The sequence below is a fragment of the Peromyscus maniculatus genome, chromosome 3 (genome assembly GCF_049852395.1).
Source record: "Peromyscus maniculatus bairdii isolate BWxNUB_F1_BW_parent chromosome 3, HU_Pman_BW_mat_3.1, whole genome shotgun sequence".
NCBI lineage: Eukaryota > Metazoa > Chordata > Mammalia > Rodentia > Cricetidae > Peromyscus > Peromyscus maniculatus.
Genome location: NC_134854.1, coordinates 52239982 through 52253949, shown reverse-complemented (window position 1 = coordinate 52253949; position 13968 = coordinate 52239982). Strand labels below are relative to the sequence as shown.

The 13968-nt window shown below is 44.7% G+C and overlaps 1 protein-coding gene across 7 annotated transcripts in view; it reads right to left on the bottom strand.

Annotated features, from left to right (window-relative positions):
• The window catches only part of Hipk2 (homeodomain interacting protein kinase 2), a 180809-nt gene that overhangs the window by 115570 nt on the left and 51271 nt on the right, over positions 1–13968 (bottom strand). For all 7 annotated transcript variants that reach the window (XM_006990416.3, XM_076566460.1, XM_006990411.3 and 4 more), the window contains exon 2: positions 8117–9200. In XM_006990416.3, the coding sequence (XP_006990478.1) occupies positions 8117–9200 (1084 nt within the window). The remainder of the gene's footprint in view (positions 1–8116; positions 9201–13968) is intronic.

Below are 13968 nucleotides of genomic sequence, written 5' to 3'. Positions count from 1 at the left end.
TGGCCTCTTCTATCACACTCTCTATTTTTGTATTTCCACATCCCCACCACTGAGTTTTAGGAGTTTAACCACAAGACATTTAACAGATGGGCCCTCAGAGGAGCTACCTATCACTCAGAAGAAAGATCAACCGCTCAAGGCCGGGCTGGCACAGTAACCCCTTCTCTACCCTTGACAAGGTACACTACACAGAGAGGAGACTCTGAAGGCCACACCACCTGCAGCACACTCCAAAGAATGACAGCAACAACAAAGAAGGTGGGAGGAGACTTTAGAAGTGAGGGAGGCGTGAATAGATTGTGGTTTTGCTGGTGGTCCTTTATCTACAAACTTCACAGTTAACAGCTCCAACTTGTCAACAGCTTTCTGAATGGAAATTCTTCATTAAAAGCACGTTAAGCAGCCAGGCATGATGGCACAACCCTGTAATTCCAGCTACTCTGGAGGCTGAGGCAGGAGAATTATAAGTTGAAGGCTAACCTAGAGTAATAGAGTTCAAGGCCAACCTGAGCAACTTAGTGAGACACTATCACAAAATAAAAGTTTAAAAAGGGGTGAGTAGGGCAGGAGATGTAGCTAAGTAGCAGGGCACTTGCCATCATGTCCAAGGTCCTATGTTCAATCCCCAGTACTAGGGAGAAGGAAGTGGATAAGGGAGAAGGAAGAGAAGAGGAGGATGAAGAAGAGGAAAAAAGCATTTGCTGTGAAACTTGACAATGCCTGTTTCTGTCCCACTCCCAGCATACCTGCCTATTAAATTGGTTTGGCATGGTAGATATCTCCAACTTCTAACAAGCACCATGGGAGATTCTGGGGTTGCAGGGCAGGGTCCCTAGAGCTCACTTTGAAAACAACTGGCCTACACCTTGAACCCAAGGATGGTTGAGCCTTCCCATCTTTAGGCTTAGAGACATGCAGCTGGCAGCCCGACAACAAGGCAGAAAGAAAGCTGAGCTGAGTTTCCAGGGCACTGACACCACTTCTGCATCTGGGTTCTCAGACTCCAAGGATACTTGAGAGGCTTCTGTTGTCTGAGGTGCATGTTACCTACTGTCTTGAACATATGCACATCTTTCCTTTCATGTGTATTCGCCTCCCTTTCTGTCTTTAAGCACATCAGCACCCCTGCATAGAGTGCTAATGTCACTTTTTCTCACAAGCATACCCATGCCTGCATGTCATGTATGGGCTTCACTGTGGTACCTAAGGCAGTGTTTATGAGCATGCATAAGCCCTTGCTCTCGTGTGTATAGCCTACAGTCTGGCATTGTGGAATATGCCCTGTTTGTTCATGGGAAATGAAGGAAGGTTCCCAGTGGGGGTTAATGGTACCAGAGTCCCCACAGGGGAAAGATTTCTACCCATAGCCAGAATCCCCAACTCTGACCTACAGCCTGGTGAGCACAAGCCTGGGTCACAACAGAATCCAGATTGAACAGTGTGGGTGGCTCACAGCTCACAATCTATTCGATGAGTCAGGGAAGCAGGTGGTGGGGGCAGGATCAGGACTAAGGCTAAGGTGACCTTCCAGACACTATTACTTTGTAGTGATGGTGGGATTTGTTTTTATCTCCTTTTATTTTTTTTTTGGTGGCAGGATTTGAAACCAGGTCCTAGCAGACCAGAACTTCAGAATTCAGCATCAGAGAGAGCAAAGTCACCAAACAAAAAAGAAAAACAAACACCAGACTGTTCTCTGGTGAGTCAGCTCTGCAGTCAATCACCAAGAAAGTCAAGTGCACTAAAGTGCACAGTAAGACTATGAGGTGGGTCACCATACAACCTAGACCCTCTGTTCTCATTCCTGAATAAATACAGTTCTTTCCTGGCCCTTTGTGTCTCCCACAAAATTTTTGTCTATTTTGCCTTTTTTCAGCTGATTATACCATCACTAAAATCATCAGATTATTATTTCTTCTTCAAGAATTTCCAGAAGCTTCCAACACATTACTTTGACTAAACCTCAGCCCCTCATGCTATATTCAAAACTCCCCACTGTCAGCCCTCACATCTCCACCACTGTGCTCAGACTCAGGCCTGGAGCCACTTGCAAGCCCTGTATTTCTCCCACCTTCCTTCTCATCACGACCTCCATGGCCCCAGACTTCTCAGCCACTACCCACCTCCTACTTCCTTGGAGAGCTGTCTCAGGATCCCTTCACCACAGCTCTCACTCTGTACTCAGCCCGTCTTGTAAAATTCTTTCCCTGAACTTTGTGTGTTATTTTACTCCCTTCTACTACCCACTTCAATCTGGTATACAATGGGTTCATGAGAAGTATCTGTTGAATAATCACACACTTGGAATACTAAATATCAGAATTATATTTCTAGGAATTCTTTTAATCTGAAAGAGGTAATTATCTCAAAATTTGAGAGCATACCTTACTTCCTATATCCTCGAATATGTAGATATTCAGAGCTACTGAATCAGTGTCTGACATAATGGATGGAATTAAAATTTCCATCTTTACCTAAAAACCATTCCAGAATCATCTGGAAGACAGCCTCTGCACCCAAAAGAATCAAATGAAAAAGAGTGCTAAAAAAATTACAGGCATTTACACTGTCCTAGGTTTTTTATATCTTTCCTATGTGTCTGTCTATCTATCTAGTTATTCATTTATTGTATGTTATGTGTATATGGACACACTTACGTGCCCTGGCATGTATGTAGAGGTCAGAGGACGGGGACAGAGGTCAGTTCTCTCCTTCCCCCACATGGGTCATCAGGACCAAACTCTAAAGTTATCAGGATTGGTAGCAAGTACTTTTATTCCCTGAACCATCTCACCAGCCTTTATGTCCTGGTTTTTTATGTACACTTTTGGGGATTGTAGCAATGGTCTTAAAAGTCTCAAAAAAGTCTATACAATATATTTTTGAATAGTCCAGAGCAGAAACAAAATTGTACATATTGTCACCTTGACTATCTTCTAATTAATAATGTTTTTTTTTGTTTTTTTTGTTTTTTGTTTTTTTTTTGTGTGTGTGTGTGTGTGTGTGTGTGTGTGTGTGTGTGTGTGTGTGTTTTCTTTTTCAGAGTTTAATAGTTAGTCTTATTTTTAATTTACTGGTCATACTGACAGCAGAAATACCCCAGCACCAGTTAATTGCTTACTCAAAAAACCAAAACCTTGGTATCAATATAGAGTTAAATAATGACCTGGTAGGGACTTCTTTAGTGACGTAATACAAGTAAACAGGGCCATCTGCCTCTGTGTTCTTCTGGGCATGAGCAACTGAAAGGTGGCCCCTTAGATGGATCAGGGGCCTCTTCCCCCCAGGGTATGGGCACAATAGCTCTGGAATGGGATCTAGCACAATTCTAGTTATATAAGCTCTCTAGCTTAGAACAAGAAAGCCTGAGAACCAGCCCTGCTGACAGTTACCTTCATAGCTGATCTTCAGGACAGAGGTTAAGTTGGAAGACACACCTACACCGCTCCATTAGACTCACAAAGACCTGAAAAGGCCACCCTGTTTCCTTAAAGCCACATATCGGGCTTTCCTCACAGAACGCCAACAGCAATTCTGTGGTAGGCTAGAAATACAGGGAGCATGATTAAGGGGGCATGAAAAGAATCAGGTGCTCCTCACTCTGAAGTCTAATTTGCCTTCCCTACTGACTGAGGGTCAGGAAAGTTCAATATAACTAACAAAGCCAAAATTGCCCATAGAAATAATCACATTTTTCTAAGGATACCTCAAACAAGGATGTTAAAAACAAATAAACTAAAATCCATCTAGGGCCAGAATGTTTGAAACTTTTGAGTTTTACTTTTTAATACATACCTTTCTCTTGAATCTAAACTATGTACCTCTTAAAAACCCTATTTCATTTACAAAAGGAAAATCTTTATGTAAGAGAAATAAGTAAACCTACCTGTGTATTTTTACTTGTTTTTGAAACTTTACTTAAATTTTAAGCTTTGCTTAATCTTTAACCTTGTCAGTTACAAGCTTTGAGTAATACATACTAACTTAAATGTAGCCAACTGTGACTCTTGAGAAGCCCTCCCTGTACTGAGTGTACATCATCCTTTCCCTAGGTCTCTCGACCTAAGTACTTAATAAAACTCACTAACTTTGTTTCACCCTGGCCCTTGACGCTCTTTTCTGTGGCCTTGTTCAGGATCCAGCTTAGGTGAGTAGATCACAGAGGAAAGGGAGATCCTGGGGCTCTGGGAGGCAGTGCCAACTGCCGGTGGCAGAGCCAAGCACATGTAGCTGCTGGGAAAAATGGGTGGCTTCCAGGCTACCACCTTCCTTCCCAGATCCCTCAGCTGAGAACAGGAAATTCACTTTATATCACACTATTTTTATCATCCCTGATGGGGTCATGGGAGTGGCACTTAATATAGTCCTATTTAAAATGATGAAAGGACAGAAAGTATTCATCCCTTTGAAAGTGAGGTGTCCCTAGTGGCTAACATGCCAGACTCAAGACAGGGGACCCCTGGTGAGAGACAGGCCCTGCAGGACAAAGGTCCATCTGACAGGCCCTGGGAAAGGCTGATCTACAGCATGTAATCATTTCTCTGTCCAGGCTTCTACAACCCTTGGTCTCTCAAAATGTTCCTGAAAGTATGCTCTTTTAGGAAAAGGATCTTAATGATAGACATCTCTTGTGCCCTCTTCCCAAGCAAAGGTGAGGTAGTCAGGAAAATCAACCAGAACAGTGTGGTCTAGACTGACTGTCCTCCACAGCTGGGACAAATGAGGTCAAGCTGGATGCTGTTCTCAGCATCTCCCACTGACCTGTATGGCAGCAGTCTGGCCATGCCAGGGCTCAGAGGAGGCCTGTGGTAGGCAGAGTATCATGACTGATTTGGAAACTGAGCATCATTTCAGGGCTCTGTGCCTCTGACCCTAGTTGAAGGCCACCGAACTAGCCTTGATGACACAAGACTGTGAAGACCCTGGGGAGAGGGAAACCATTCTGCCTAGTATTTTAGGTAGTAGTCACTTAAAGCCTAAAGAAAGAGGGTACCATGACACCCAAAAAGGTGTCTCAGATGGAAGTAGGGATGCAGGAAGTAGAGGTGACTGTGCCTGTTGAGGAATGGCAGGCGGGAGCTAAGTGTCCGACAGCAAGCAAACAGCCTTTATCACTCCATGAGATGCTCAAATAGCTGACGAGGGCATAAAGCTGGTGAGGAGGGATATGAAGTTCAAGCAGAGGATTTAGTCCTGCCCTAGTTCCCATGGAAACATCACTGCCAACCATCGCCTTTCTGAGCGAGAGTCCCTGAAAGCAAAGAAGACTGCAGAGGCCTTAGCAGGAGGGGCAGACAGTGGGCAGTGACAGTGGCACAAGAGGGCAAGAATGCAAAAAGGGCTTCAGAGTCCCAAATGTAACTCGAGTCAAGTTTTGCTACAAGGATGTATTGCTTATTAAATATAGTTAGTCTCCATGCTTAATTTTTAACACACTTCAATGAAGCTGGATTCTTTTCACTGAAAGCAATACAGGTTAACTAAATAATAAAACCTCACACGGCCCTTAACTTGGCATAGTTTTCCCTATATTCAGGCCAAGAACTGGGAAGAAATAGCCTTTGGCATCCTGAATTCGTAAGTCTAAATATAAAATGACAGCAACAGCCTCCATTTTGCAGTAACTAGAGAGTACCCCAGCAATAGCCTCCTCTAGGCAAAGCTGTTTCCCTGTGATGAACCATACTGAGTTGGCTTTCAAGGAAGGGCCAGGCACTCTCCAGAGAATATGGGTTGTCAGCCTCCTTCTCTACCAAGGAGGGGTACAGTTCCCCACTGTCCAGGCTCCACCTTCCTGGATGGCTCCAGCAGTGTGCCCGTGGCTCCCCTCCAGGTCAAATGGTGAAGAGAGCGAGCAGCAGTACATTTATCCTCACAGCCTATGAGAACTCCTCTTAAGAGCAGAGGGCTGTATGTATATCTGAATTCAGAGAGAAAGCCATCCCTGTCCCATATCAGATTCCAGGGTGAGACAAGAGCTCCTACAACTCAGGAATCAATCTTAAGAAGAAGAGAGAAGACCTGAGACCCATCCCTTGAGTCAGATCAAAATACAAGACAGAGAGGAAGGCATGGCTGCAGGCTGAGGGTGGGGAGTACGGATAAGCTAGGAGGGGACATACAACAGTGCTGCAAGCAGCGACTGACTCCGTGAGAGGGGAAGTCAGGATGGGGAGCCCAGACAGACGGGGACTGCTGGTCAGCTTCAGAGTAAGTCATGGTCGCTCGTCTGTCCAGTCTTCCTTCTGGATCCTTGAAGGAGGTGGGAAAGCATATCCACCCCCAGGGTATAGGGCAGGAGGTTTCATGAAGCAAGAAGTCCTGGGAGTCTCCTACTACTGCCCCAAGTCAACCTCTTGAGGGTGGGTCGGCCTACTTTCTCACGGGAGTTTTGAGTTTCTTTTCTTGGCAATTTCTGCCTCTGTGGGCCTGGTCGCTACTACTTCCAGTACAGCTCTTTGCCATCTACAACCCTGAACCATGCTTTCCATTTCCATTACCTCCTGATGCTGTGTCTCCCAGTCTGGTCACGGCACATAGCGCTAGGCTGTATCACAGCATGTGATGGTCCAACAGCACCCTGGACCTGGTTTAAAACCCCAGCTTCCAGCTCGTAGGTCAGGAAATGAGAGTATATGGATATAGAAGTTAGGCAGTGAGCACAAATCGCTCAGCCTAATGAGTATAGGGGTCAGCCCAGTTCTGGATTCTACTAATGTCAAAGCCTGCAGCATGCTGGAGACTCTGGGATGGCCAGGGCTAGGTTTATATCCTTGGAGCTAGCTAGCATTGTGCAAAGCCCATCTTTGAAATGAGATGAACACTTGTGTGATGTTTGAATGTGTAAATTTTCTTGCTAGAGTGTAGTTTGTGTCGTTCCCCCCACCACCACCACCAAAGGTCATCAGTTCAAAGAACGGTCCTCAGTGTAGTGATGTTGGGAGATGGTAAGGCCTAGTGGAAGTTCATGATCAGTGCTGTCCTTAGAAGGAATTAAGGTTAAAAACCCCTGAGTTAGTTCTCCTCAACAAAAGTTGTCTTTAAAGCTGGATCCTAACCTTGAACCATTACATTTTTTCCTATCTAGCCATGTGAGCTCTTATTCATTCCTATGCATGTTCCCACCACTGTGGGGCCATCTACCATAAGGCTGTTGATAGCATCATGACCTTGAACTTTGAACTAAATAAACCTCTTTTCTTCACAAAATTATCCAACCTTGGGTATTTTCTTACAATTAAAAAAAAAAGTGGCGCACAAAGGTGGTGGGGGTAGATAATGTTTCCTGACATAAACTTATCATGGGAGGAAGCAACTGGCCCCAGGACAAAGATCTTCCCTTCCTCCTGCCTCTTCCACAAGAACATAATAGCCTTCTCAGAACACTGCTATCAACCTATTACCCCTCCCCCAACACCACCTCCCACAAACCCTTGCTTGTTCCAGGCTTCCAGGACCTGTTCCAGGTACCACTCACAAATCCTCTGGTCTGGACAGGCACTTCACCCTCATCTCCTAAATGAGTCTTACATGGTGCTACCCTGTGCCTGTTATTGGCACAGCTCTCCCTGTTCTAGCTATCTGGATCCTCTCTATCAAGAAGGACCTGACTTCTTCACTCTGCTCTTCACCTAGCTCCCAAAATTCTTCCCAACTCTCAATAGCAGCCCAAGAGCGTTACCTGGATGCCTTCTTAGCTGACTTCCCACTGTCACTCCCGTCTCATGTTCTCTAATTTTCCAACTACATGAAGGTCTCTCTTTTTGTTTTTAAAACCATTTATTTATTTTTATGGATAATAGTGTTTGCCTGAATGTATGTATGTATACCATGTATATGTCTGGAGTCCATAAGAAAGTGATGGATCCCCTGGAACTAGATTTACTGATCATTGGGAGCTATCACATGAGTGCTGGGAACCAAACTGAAGTCCTCTGTACGAGCAGCAAGTGCTCTTAACCACGGAGCCATCTCTCCAGCCTCCATGTTACTATCTCTTTCTGGTAGCAACCACTAGTTCTGTTTGTATCTCCCCATGGCGACTCTCTCTGCACATCCCTGTGGATGCTACTGGACCTCCCGCACCCTATGACCATCTCCATGGAAACAGTCTTACCTGTAGTATCTGGATTGCAAGTAGGTAGAGCAGACGGCTTTGGACACGTGACTGGCTGAACCGAAGTCAATGACCTTCACTCGGTATGGCTGTCTGGATGGATCTACCAGCATGATGTTCTCTGGTTTGAGGTCAGCATGGATAAGACCCAGGCTTTTGAGTTTCATCAGGGCTGTAGCTACCTGCTGGAGGACTGGGCGAATGTACTTGAGGGGCAAGGGGCTAAACTTGTTCTGTTTCAGAAAGTCATAGAGGTTCTGCTCCAGCATCTCAAAGACTAAGCACGTGTGGTTCTTGTGTTGGAAGCACTCATAGGCCCGCACAAAGTTGTAGTCATCGGCGCTCTCTGTGCTCAGCCGGGCTAGGATGCTCACTTCAATCTGACCTTGTCGGGCATAGGAAGGGTGGTTCTTTAGGATCTTAATGGCCACAATTTCATTGGTGCCCCGCTTCCAGCACTTGACCACTTGTCCAAATGTCCCTCTGCCCAAAAACTCTAGAACCTCATAGGTGTTGGTCATGGAGCACAGCACTTCATGCTGTACCAGCTGATAGTCACCTTCACTGTTGGAGCCACTGTTTTTGGAGGTGGCAGTGGATGTGGTGGCAGTAGCTACAGTGGCCCCGCTGGCATTATTCTGAATCATGGGTGGATGCTCTTCAATGATCTGCACGCTGCTTGTGTTCTCAATCTCCTCACTCTTTCGCTTGAGTCCACATTTTTGGTAGGTGTCAAGGAGGCTCACAGTGCTTCGACGCATTAGGTTATGTGGTCCGCCGAGGACTTGCCCGGTGACAGAAGTGCTACTTGCTGACGTTACAACTATGTGTCCAGTACTTCCTGGGAAGATGATGGTCTGCTCGTAAGGTAGGCTCGGGTTTGGGATTGGCAAGGAGGTGCTGACGGTTGTGGAGGCTGGCTGAGAAGGTGGTATGTTCTTGCTCTGGCTGTACGCTTTGCTGTGGGAGCCGTACCCAGTCATGTCCCAGGTGGAACTCGGCTCTACTTTCAGTTTCTTCACACTACAGAAGGCACTTGATTGAAGGGTGTGAGGGGAGAAAACTTGTACATGTGAGGCCATACCTATGAGGAAAGAAAAGGAAAAATACATATTGGAGTTACTCTTCCATGAATAAACTCCATTGATTCATTTAGGCTCTAATCAGATTGTTCTTCTACTTCAAAAGCAGCTTGAGGACCGGGGGGATGGATTAGTGGGTGAAGTATTGCTTTGAAATAAGTTCAGATCCCCACAACCCATGAAAGCTGGCACAGACACATGTACCTGTGATCCCAAAGCTCCCACAGCAAGATGGATGACATAGACAGCAAACCATCCGGAAGCGCATGGACTAGCTAATCTGGCATATGCAGCAATGAACAAGAGACCATCTCTCAAACAAGGCCAAAGGAAGAGCTAACACCAAGTGTTGTCCTCTGGCCTCCACACATTTCTTGTTCTGCATGTGTACACACGAGCACATGCACACATATGCATGCATAATGACTTAAAATGCAGCAACTTGAAAAAAACAAGTCAATTTCACTCAGAAGCACATTCTAGTCTCCTTGTTTGTGAGACTAATGGTTCCCAGGCTCTGCCGTTAGACCTACCAGCCTTAGCAGGATAGGAGACACAGGAATAGAGTCAAGAATCAGATACAGAACTGAGACTTAGTTCACCATTTCTTTCTTGTAATTATACTTTCCAGCAGAAACAAATTCTTCATTCCTATTCACGTTGCACCCTGCCAAATCTGAAGACTGTATCCAGTACCCAGGTAAATATTACAGACTTAGCTCCTCCAAGTAGTCAGCTTACTTTTCTCAATAGAATCTAATAGCCAGGTTTACTACTTTTTGTTTGTTTGTTTGTTTGTTTGCTTGTTTGAGACAGTGTTTCTCCATGGAGCCCTGGCTATCCTGGAACTCACTCTGTAGACCAGGCTGACCTCGAACTCACAGAGATCCGCCTGCCTCTGCCTCCCGAGTGCTGGGATTAAAGGCGTGCACCATTACCGCCTGGCCAGGTTTACTACTTTTAAGAAACATATTCCCACACAAACCCCATCACAGGGGCCTCTCATGGTCTTCTGTGTTCTGAATAAGACATACTACCTACCACCTGGCATCCTGGTCATCTTGAATTCTATAAGGTTATAGATGGATGATTTGGTGTTTAGTTGGCTTAAAACATGCATCGCCTTTCAGACTGGTCTAGTAGCACCATTATGGGCTCCTTGCTCACCTATTTTGTCAGTCTGTACATTAATAAATTTCTCTAGAAAGTCCTGAGATTTCAGATGCTGCGAAGATGGCTCAGTCTAGACGAAGTGTTCACAATGCAGGCATTAAGGACTGAACATGATTTCTAGCATTGACAGACAGACAGACATAGACACACACACACAGAGAGAGAGAGAGAGAGAGAGAGAGAGAGAGAGAGAAGTTAGGCGTGGCTTTGCCTACCCAGCACTGGGGAGGCAAAGATGAGTGGATTCTTGGGTCTTGGGGTTTATTGGCAGCCAGTCTAGCCTTATTGGTGAGGTCCAGATTCACTGACAGAACTCATCTCAAAATAATGTGGAAAGTGATTAAAGAAGGCACAGATGTCAACCTGTGCCTACACACACACACACACACACACACACACACACACACACACACACAGTGGAATCTGAGAGAAAGAACTATGTTCATACTGACATATCTACAACCTAGATAATCTTTCTAGAGTAGCTATATAATTTATAATTGTGGTAATATTGGAAAGTTTTTAAAATGTGATATGTGTATATATGTATGTATGTATAAACATATAAAGGAAAAACCACTACAGTGACAAGAAAGGGAAAACCCTTAAAGGTACAAGAAGAAACAAATACCAATTACCTTCTAAGCTGCCCCTGATAACCACTGTGTGTGTGTGTGTGTGTGTGTGTGTGTGTTCACGTGTATACATATATCTGAGTGTGCATGCATATGTGTATAGAGACCAGAGATTGATAACAGTGTCTTCCTCTACCACATTATTTTTGGAGACGAGTCTCAGTGAATCTGTGGCTCACCAATTCAACTAGACTGGCTAGCCAGCAAGCCCCAGAGATCTTCCTGTCTCCACCTCCCTGGTGTTTGGTTTACAGACACTTGGCTTTTAGGTGAATGCTAAAGATGGAACGCAGGTCCTCACGCTGTGTCATGTGTCATACTGAATGAGCCCTCTTCCCACACCCACCACCACTTCTTAAAAAAGCAGTTAGAAAGTGGACGGTCTGTCAAGCTTTCCTGATACTTAACTATCTACCTTCAGCTGCTCTTACCCCCAGCATTATCTAGATTGATTATTTAACATCTACATCCCCCTCAGCATTATCTAGAGTGATTACTTAACATCTCCCTCTTAACCCCATCCCTTGTCCACGATCCTCCCTCTCTTCAGCAGATTCGCATCTTCTTTTTTGTCCAGAACCCCAAGGTCAGTCTCAGGTTCTGATAGTCTCCCATTTTTCTCTAGAATCCTGTTTCTGCCATTCTTTTTCCTTGAAGCTATTGATTTTCCCAGTTTATTGGATAAAAGTCTTTAGCTGGTACTAAATAAGGTTGTCCAAATGAATCATTGCCCTAACCTCTCCCTTCTGCCTTCAAGTGTGAGCATGCATGCACAACCTTCCACCCTGAAAGGCAGGAGGAGCAACAGTCATGGCCCCTCTTCACTCTTTCCTTCTTACCTGTAAATCGACGCTTGCTGTACTCTTTTCTTCAATGCTCACTCTAAGTCCTCTCCCCCAACCTATTCCAGTACCATAGACCTGTGTTCATCAGGTACATAACTACCTAACTGCCTAATCAGAGGCCCTTTCAGCCCTACTCTCCTTCACCTCTCTGTACTTCTGACATTGCTGACCACCACTTCCCTCTGGGTGCTCTTATCTACACTAATGTGCATCTGTAACTGCCTACCTCCTCCCCATAGCTCATTACACAGGGTTAAGGCAGTTCCTCCTCTTCTTCCTTTACAATGCTGGTGCTTCCAGTATTCTGTTTCCTCTGGAAGGCATCATTCATCCAGACAGTTTAAGAAGTCATCTCTATGGAGGCAACTCCCACATGTTTATCATGGACCAAGTTCCCACTTGAATGTTCCACCAATAAATTTCTGTCTCCTGCTACATCAAAGATGATCTTCCAAAGCTGAACGTCTTGTGTTTTCCCAAAAACATAGCCATCTAATCCTGCATTCTAACATTTCCATTTCTGTTAATAAAGTATTTATCTAGTTACTTAGTTCCCAAACTGTGGATTTACCCTGATAAGTCTTCATTACCTCAACAGGCAAAAGATACTCAGTCTTGATAGATTCCTCCTTCCTTTAAAATGGCTTTTTTTTTTAAATTAAAAAGTATTTAAATAACCATATAGGGCAAAATGTCTCTTGTATCCAACTCTTTAATTCCTGTTCTTTTTGCCACTCCCAAGTTGAAATTATTACTTTTTCTTTTCTTTTTTTTTTTTTTCCCTCCAAGACAAGGTTTCTCTGTGTAACAGTCCTGGCTGTCCTGGAACTGCTTTGTAGACCAGGCTATCCTTGAATTCACAGAGATCCACCTGCCTTTGCCTCCCAAGTGCTAGGATTAAAGGCATGAGCCACCAACCCCCAGCTGAAATTATTACTTTTCAAAAGAAACCCTAAAGTAAATACAGAAACCTGTTCTACCTGAATGATCTTTAATGTGCCTGTATCTGACCACCAGATTTGTCTTACTACATAAACCTCTGAGCATTGTCCATCTGTCCAAAGTTCCTGGTGGCTCCTTAGTATCCAGAAGATAAAGCTGAGGAGACAACATACATCTTGATTCCAAACACCTGCTAGCTTCATCTCCAACCATTAATCTTCCAGAGGTCTCGACTCTGACCTGGTCCCACACATCTTCCTAGAACAGAACGCCTCCTGTACTTGCCTCATTCACTCTCAGTACATTGGCCTTCTGGCGTGAAGTCACTGCTTCTCTCAGCTATCCCAAAGATCATGCAGTTTAGAGCCCTACGCCTGAGTTTCTGAGAGTCTCATGTAGTTCAGGCTGGCCTCAAACTTACTATATAGCCAAGGATGACCTTGAACTTCTGATCCTCCTGCCTCCATCTCCCCAGTGCTAGTTAGGATCACAGGTGTGAGCCACCGTATGTGGCAAGCAGTTTCTCTCTTATACTATTTACACGTTTAAGTCATGTTTCCACAACTAGACCATATTCTGGCACCAAGAACTACAATTATACCTCACATACCTTTGTTTCTGCCTCCGACTTCTTCGTGTCATGCTTACAGTGCACAGTGACCACTGCTGACTGAAGACAGCCTGTGACTGCTTTGTCACCATCACACATATCTAAAGAAGCAGGCCTAACTTGAAATTAGAGGAGAGTCTGCCAGTGTTTCTCTATCCAAATACAGATTTCTAAAACGCAAGAGGGAGAGAGGACCAGGTATGATGGTACATGACTAAACTTCCAGTGCTTGGAAGGCTAAGACAGGAGATTTGAGAATTTGAGGCTATTCTGGGCTACACAGAAAGACCCCAACTCAAAACAAACTAAGACTCTAAAATTAAAAAAAAAAAAAAAGCAATACCAAAGCGGAGGCTAGTCAGCTCCTATCCTGGGCTGGAGAGTCACGCTCTGCCATGCTCCAGCCACACGTGCTCTGACTTCTTGGAGGCAGGTCTGGGTCTAACCCGAAATCCTACTCTGAATTTGCCTTTACTGTGACCCATGGGTCAACAGACATTTCCCTTCTGGTTTGAAAGCTGAATCCAACCTTGACCTGGGTACAATGACTAATATGTCTGTATAT